At 31.3% G+C, this 8,339-nt stretch overlaps 1 protein-coding gene across 1 annotated transcript; it reads left to right on the forward strand.

The window, feature by feature from the left end:
• The first annotated feature begins 6,399 nt into the window (after positions 1-6,399).
• LOC112521091 lies at positions 6,400-8,064 on the forward strand. Its single transcript, XM_025129756.1, has one exon. The coding sequence runs from the start codon at positions 6,525-6,527 to the stop codon at positions 7,788-7,790; it is 1,266 nt and encodes a 421-aa protein (XP_024985524.1). The 5' UTR covers positions 6,400-6,524; the 3' UTR covers positions 7,791-8,064.
• Positions 8,065-8,339: the final 275 nt, after the last annotated feature.

The raw sequence follows: 8,339 nt of genomic DNA on the forward strand, positions 1-8,339 counted from the left end.
CCGTAAATATCTTGATCAAAATGAAGTACAATAATCCTCTTCAATAAATTTCTCAATTGTTTCTTAATATAAGGTTTGTATGACTTGTATTCAAAACCTTGTATATATATAAAAGAGAGAGAGCTTTACAAACCCAACTATTTATACAAACTAAGTAATTGAGATATTTATAGACATTATGAGAGTTTATTTATTATTATTTACATAGTTATGAAAGAATATCGGAGTTCATTTATTATAATCAACTTTTTATATTATGAAACAATCAAGATATTTATTAGACTAGATGGACGCTTGAAATTAGTTCGTATGGTTTATACTAATATTGAGTTTGTAAATATATGTACATGTGTGTGTGTATAGATAGAGAGAGAGAGAGAGAGAGAGAGAGAGAGGGGGGGGGGGGGTCAGGGGAAGAGCTAGAGCTAGAGAGAGTTTAAAATACAAATCATGTCATTTATACAAACCCTACAAACCAAATATTGGCCATTAATTTTTAAATTTAGAGGCATATCAAATCAATTAAGAATGTAGTTAAGAGTAAATTTCGAAATCCATTTAATCCACACCGTTGATTATATACATGTTACGGAAGAGATTGGTTTGTATCAAAGGCATGGTTTGTATTTGGAACTGGATATATACGACTAGTATCGTGTGAGAATAGAACTTAAGGTAATAAAATAAAAAAAGATTTGGACTCTTGATCAGTTTTAATCTCACCCCCATCTCATAAATTACGTTTCTCATAAGAATTGATCTAGTGCATCTCGATGCATCTCATTAATGTTAATTTCAATTAGAATTGATCAAATGATGGAGATCTTTTTCTTTTCCTTCTCACCATAACTCCATTTTCACGAGAACCCAACACATATAATACATATATTATTTATATATAAATAGATAGATAGACATATCGATAGGCTTGAAATAGTTAAACAAGATTATCTTTGCCAACTATTTTTAAATGTTTTGTTGCATGATTATGGTATCAAAGCATTGACAACCTCTAACTACTAACTAAGTTCCATCAATTAAAATTTCCTTTTTGTTGTTCATTATTACCACCATTACTACTTGTGGCCTTGACAATTCAAATAACTTTGATAATGCATGAACTTGGCACTTACATTATCAAGTTCTTCCCCTTTCCCATTTGTTTCTTCTGGTTTTTGTCTCAGATCCATAAAATGAACAAGTCTTGCTAGTTCAAACGACATAAGATAAATTGACATAATAGTAAACACAAATATTTGTAAAATAATTAAATACAATTTACTCAATATATATAATCCTTAAATTCAAATTTATTTAAGAAACCGTTTATCCATACAAGATGTAATGAAAAACCAACAAAACACGATGGATGGTGTCGGGGAGCGTACGTAATTTAAGAAGATGCCAATAATGTCATGTGTGAACGTGACTGATGGCTACTTCTCCCACTTGGAAATTGGAATATATTTATGATTTCATATCCTTTTCTAGCATGTTTTTATCTAATCATATCAAACTAAAAAAATAAAGTGCTTATTTTTTATTTTATATATACAACTTAGTGTTCATAAAGTTAATAACGAGAAAATAATTCTATAATAAAAAAACTCTAAATATATAACAAAATTGGAGATAAATTAGAGTTCAACATTGTAATAATTACATTCCTGATAAATTCAGATAATTTTAGAGAACTCAACATAAATTGATTGATAGAGAAATTGTTTTTTTTTCCTATCAATATAATTAATTGTACTATCATTTATAGAATATATGTTTGAAGTTTTATTAGAAATTTAAATTTATTGTTTATTATAATAATGTAATTAATATTGTAATATTTAAAATAGATAAATTATTAAAAATGTGGATAAATTTTAGTGATTGTAATTTTTAATTTTCTATTTTAGATAAATTTTAGAGAATCCAAGGATCTTCAATAAATTTTCTAAAACAAAGATAATATGGATTTTCAGTATTTTTTTTGGTTGATTTTAAAATCCGAAAGATTTTCTGAAATGGAGAAAGTATGATAGAAATTGTAAATTTTTCTAAATTTGGAGAACCTTCTAAATTGATTATCAATTAGAGAAAATTGTTTTTTATCGTTCCAACTAAGAAATTAATATGGTGTTTGGTTGACTATGATCTGATGAAAACTGAGGGAATTGGAATGGTTAATTTCATTGATCAAATCCCATTTATATGTTTGCTTATTTTATGAGTTTTAATATATATTCCAATTCCACACATGTTGAAATTTAAGTTCCTTAATTATAAGGGTGGTATCTGATTGGTTTGAGTTTGACTTTAAAAGTCAAAAGTACCAGGAGGTCCCAGATTCAAATTCAATGAGGAATAAAAATCCCCTTACGGTCAGCGAGATTCAAATGCGGTGACTTCGGGCTATCAGCAAAGCAGGTAGTCGTCCTGGGATTAGTCGGCGCGCATAGCGTTTGGATATCTAGGTTAATTAAAAAAAATTAAGTTCCTTAAGTTTTAGTGAAAAATTCAAATTCCATTTATCAAATCTTTTAAGAAAGATTATTATATATTTATATTTACTCTAATATATTCCATCTCACCATAACAATTGTCACCATCAGCGTTGCCACTACCCTTACCACCATCACTACCACCATCGTTGTCGTTACCACTATTGCATCCACTACCTCCACCATAACAACCACCATCTCCCATACTACCACCACCATCAAGATTAATGCCACTACTATCCCCATCACTGAACAAACATCAACATTACTACCACCAACACCACCGCCCTCGCCACCGCTATAACCAATATCTCCACCACAGTCACAACGCCACCATTGTTGCCTCTACCATTGCCGACATCACTGCAACTGACCCCACTACCACCATCGTCTGTTGCTGCTACAACACCGTAATCAATTATTAATATTATTATTATTATTATTATTACCAAAAAGGGTATTTTGATATTTATCACTATTAATTCTATAATTAAATTTAGGGATTAGAGAACTAAACAAACATATTCCAATTCTCTTGATAGATTTTATTTCAATTCTTGCCAACTAAATACAAACCTGATTAAATTTCATTCAAATTCCAGTTGCGACAGATTCTATCATGTCAACGAAAAGCCACCTAAACATTTAGAAAATACAAGCAATGTTTTATTATACGTATTGAATATTTTAATTATATGATTATGAGAAATTATTGGAGTTAAATATTTTTTTTTCGGTTTTTGATTTTGATTCTCCCGATAAATTTTGAAGAATCTATTGGAAATACTCTTAACTTCTCTCTTCAACTTTCTCCATATTAAATAAAATTTTGAAGAATTTGTTGGAATAAAAAAAGACTCAAATCTTCAAAATCTCAATTTTGGAGAATTTCATTGGAGATTCTCTTATACCTCTCTCATACTTTCTACATTTTAATGAAAGTTTTGGAAAATTTGTTGGAGCAAAAAATCTTCAAAATCTCAAATTTTATTAATCTTAGAAAATCTGTTGGAGATACTCTTAGTAAAAATATTTATTTTATTATCTAAATATACAAGCAATGGTTTTTTTCCACCATTGCCATGTTTTATTAATTAAAATTATGTTTATTTTTTTCTATTAACACTTGCCTATATAAAAACTCTATCTAACAACTGATCAATTATACATTGAATAAACTGTTTCGATGACATATATTACTGTTATCCTCTTTTTCTAAAATTATATTCTGCTTGAACTTTTATTTGGGATTGGTTATTGATTTTGTGGGTATATGAACTTTCAAATGATTTTGTAATTGAAATTGTTTGGTTTTTGAGTCCCATCTTCCATAGACCATGATTAAACGATAGTCTTTCATATTTTTAGATTTGGGTATCGATTATTTTTGCTAAATATACTCAAATTACTATAGAAATTTTTTAATTTTCCAACGGATAAGCACAGAGGTTCATGTCCCTGCATACTGTTTTTAATCAATATTTAAAAAATTAAATAAGAAAGGACTTGAAAATTAGAAGGGAAACAACAAAGCATGAACTACATAACACTATTTTCAAATATGTAGCAACCACAAATAAGAGATATTAATTGTAAAAAAAAAAACTTGATCTGTTGTATTCAAAAGAGCAATGTTGAGGAGCAATAGAGCAAGGGGAGGAGCTTCTGAGTAGCGACACATACACAATGAGCGGAGTATCCAACAACGAGTGACGAAAGAGAGTAGCAGACGAGTTATGGAGGAGGTCTTGATTTCTTTTTGCTTATGTTTCTGATTGGTTGATGGAGATGGTATCTGAAGTCCAAAGGAACATGTTTGTCCAATAACTTTAAATCCATCTTAAAAACATGTTAAAAGTTATTGGTAGCCCATAACTTGAGACCTATAAAGACTTTACAAATCTCATTTTCTATCCATGTAAGACAAATTGTTATAATATGTATTCTTTTGTGAAATGGTATAATGATGGCTAAATGCATAAAGACTGGCCTTTATGCATTAATTTTAACTCGTAGATAAATACAAATGTACGATTGAATGAATAAGCTTTAACCCATTCCACATTGATAAAAGTGAAATTTATGAACTGTTTATAAGTCTCAAGTTATAAACTACCAATATTTTTTAACCAAAATTCTAAATTAATTTACAAGTTATTGAGTTAGGGATTGTTCGGTTAGAAGTTAACGAGTTTAATGATATGAAGACTTATTTGGTTATCCATTATATGGTCATCAATAATGATTAATTCATTTTAGTCATGTCTTTTTCCCAACCATACCATTTTGCTCAATGTAAAATCGATTGCTTTATGCATTAAGTGATGTTTTAAATTTTGGTTTTAATTGGTTTATTTATAAGACAATAAAAATAAAACCCGTGAAATAAATATAAAAATCAGTCAACAAAGTCAACATCAAATTGCAAAACGAAGGAAGAGTAATAGGGTTTTTTTTTTTTTTTTTTTGTAAGGGTGTCCGGGCCAAAGCCCGACTAATCCCCGGCAAATTTGGAGGCTAAACATGGTCCCACTTAAATGTCGCCAACACTCCCATCTCAGGGCTCGAACTCGGGTTCATGACTATGTCATGCCCAAGCCTTTACCACTAGGGTTTGACGTCATAATAGATGCCACGATTTTTTTTATTGGTATTTAGATTCATGCCTCCTTATACTAGATACAAGTACATATGATACAAATTCTAATTAGCTTATAATTTTTTTTTGAAAGATGACAATATTATTGAACAATTTTTTTTAAAGAAATACAGAGTAGACCACTACGAGGTGGAGAGGTTAAAGGAAACACAAAACAAAACAAGACGGAAGCTAACGAAGATAATACAAAACAAAGACCACACAAATATCATATTGGATGTATACCAACACATCTTTTAACGGAGGTTCTTATAAGAATAGACTTTTTATATATTTTTTTAATTACATTATTTGCAACTTATTAAGGGGGCGTTTGGATTGCTTATTTGAAACAATTTATGTTTTTCTATAAAAATTCTTATCAACTCATTATAAGTCAGAATGACTTGATTTCTTCAAAAACTTCTTATTACCGGTTTGATATCGGTATACGCTGTTTATCCAAACACTCAAAAGTGCTCATTACAGTTATCAGATCGGAATAAGTCAATAAGTTGTTTTTATGAGCAATCCCAAACACCCTCTAAAATAAAATTATATATAAAACTCCACAATTATAGTTCTTATAAAAACCCATTTTGTAGGTTACGTGTATAATATAAGTTAAAATAAATATATACATATTAATATTATATAACATACTAAAATCAAGAAAATACATCAGGAAAAAACTAACAAAATATCACTTCACACAAATTTTAAGGTAAAAAGTAAGATTCTTATATAAAAACTTTTTTTAATGATAGTTCTTATAAAAACTTATACTTTTACTTATAAGAATCGAATACTGAAAATGCTCTAATATCGATAACATATCAAATGATCCAAGCGTCAAATTAAAAAGATGTATTAAAAGTTTAAATTCTATTGTCATTAGATTAACTATAAAATTCACATCATTTTTCAACTTATTAAAACATAAAAATAATATCAATTAAGACTTAAAATTTACTTGATTAAGAACGTAATTCTATTGAGAACAAGAAAATGACACACGAAAGGTTAAAGATGGAACGATAACACATTTTACGTTATCTAGAGAAAAGCATTTCCAACTCTCTATCACTCCGTCCACGTGTACGGCCTGTGATCGATTAAAAGAAATTACAGTGTTTCATTTTAGATTTGATTTTTGGATGTTATCATTTTTCTTGCGCGTAATTCTAGTTCTTAACTCTCATAAAAGAAAATCTAATATTAAAGAATTCAACCGACACATATCACAAGATCTCTACTTGCGCTAATTAATTGCGCTAAATGTCTTGTTTACTTTTCACTCCACCTGCTCCCTTCTCTTCACTCACTCTCACAAATCTACTTAACACTTCCATCTCCTTCTTCACTTTCTGAATCTTGAAATCGCACCAAAAATGGGGTCTGTTTCGTTGAAAATTGGTGACGGAACAGCAAGATTCAAGAGCGCCACCGTCTGTTCATCTGCTGTACATATTCTTATGTTATTTTCAGTCATAACCACAAATCTCTTTGCTTTATATGCCTTCACATACTCGCCCAAACCCCATCACCAGATTCACTTTCTGACCCACCATCATACCCACAAGAACATCTCTTTAATCTCTGAACAAGTCTCTCTCATCCTCAGAGAGATCGATTCTTCCCAAAAGAAACTTGCCCAGATGGAAAAACAGCTTCTTGGTTACGAAAGTATTGATCTTTCGACACCCAATATGCCAAATGAGTTGAAATTGTTTCTACAAAGGAATCAGCTTCCATTAGGGAAAGATTCAAGGACTGGGATCACAGAAATGGTGGCATCTGTGGGGCATTCTTGCTATAAATCCATGGATTTGTTGTCTCAATATATGAATTACAAGGCGAATGGAGCTTGCCCAGATGATTGGAGTCTTTCACAGAAGTTGATTTTGAGAGGATGTGAGCCTTTGCCAAGAAGAAGATGCATTGCCAGGTCAATTCCTAAGGTTGGTCTTCACCCTTTTCCTCTTTCACTTTGGAGAAATGTTAGTGAAAAGATTTACAGTTGGAGTGGTCTTGGTTGTAAGAATCTGATGTGCTTGAATAGCAAGAAACTGAATAGGGATTGTGCTGGATGTTTTGATATAACTAGTGGAAATGAGAAACAAAGATTTGTGACGTCTAGGGGCAAAAATGATTTCTTGATTGATGATGTTTTAGGTTTAGGAAGTGGTGGGATTAGAATTGGATTTGATATTGGTGGTGGATCTGGTACTTTTGCTGCTAGAATGGCTGAGAAAAATGTCACCATAATGACTGCAACTTTGAACATTGATGCCCCTTCCAATGAATTTATAGCTGCTAGAGGGATTTTCCCTTTATACCTAAGTTTAGATCATAGATTCCCTTTCTATGACAATGTTTTTGACATCATCCATGTTGGAAATGGTCTGGATATTGGTGGACAATCCCAGAAGCTTGAGTTCTTGATGTTTGATATTGAACGGATCTTAAGGGCTGGTGGGTTGTTTTGGTTGGACAATTTTCTTTGTTCTAATGACGAGAAGAGGAAAAACTTGACCCGATTGATTGAACGATTTGGGTACAAGAAACTGAAATGGGTGATTGGAGAGAAGATTAATGGTTCAGGGAACTCTGAGGTTTACTTGTCTGCTGTTCTTCAGAAGCCAGTAAGAGTTTGAAGCTTCTTTCAAGTGGTAAGATTAGTGTTGTGGTCGTTTTAATCTATTAAATATTGCGAAATTTTGATTAAATTTTATGGTTACATAAATTGAAATTCCTTTTAGAATGCGGAATAAGTGCAATGAAATGCTTGTTCGTATACCCTATAGGATGGAACTTAATTGGTTCAGAAATTCGCTTTGTAAGCTAGAAATATGACTTGATAGCCAAATTTAAACGAAGTTAGATTCTTCAACTGTTGTATGTATATCTTGAGTTGCTTTCTTGGAGATCCATTGATGAATCATATTGATAAAAGGTTATGAAGTTGGAGTCTTTTTGCAAAATGCAAGTAAGAAGCCATGGTGCACCAAGATCCCCCCACGTAAAGACTCCAACCCGCAGGTTATTCATGTATATGGATGTAGATTGGATACAAGATTTCAGTAATGGTCATTGCCCTGGTGCACCAGGGTCACCCCTCGTTGAAGGCCGTAGTGCCCAGGTTGTCTGTGTACATAGATGAGTACTACAATGGCTGTGCGAGTTGGTATTGTGATATGACTTTA

The sequence above is a fragment of the Cynara cardunculus genome (assembly GCF_001531365.2).
Source record: "Cynara cardunculus var. scolymus isolate 2C chromosome LG 11, CcrdV1, whole genome shotgun sequence".
Taxonomy (NCBI): Eukaryota; Viridiplantae; Streptophyta; class Magnoliopsida; order Asterales; family Asteraceae; genus Cynara; species Cynara cardunculus.

Coding starts and splice junctions, on each gene's coding strand:
- LOC112521091 (XM_025129756.1), top strand. CDS start 6,525: ATGGGGTCTGTTTCGTTGAAAATTGGTGACGGAACAGCAAGATTCAAG.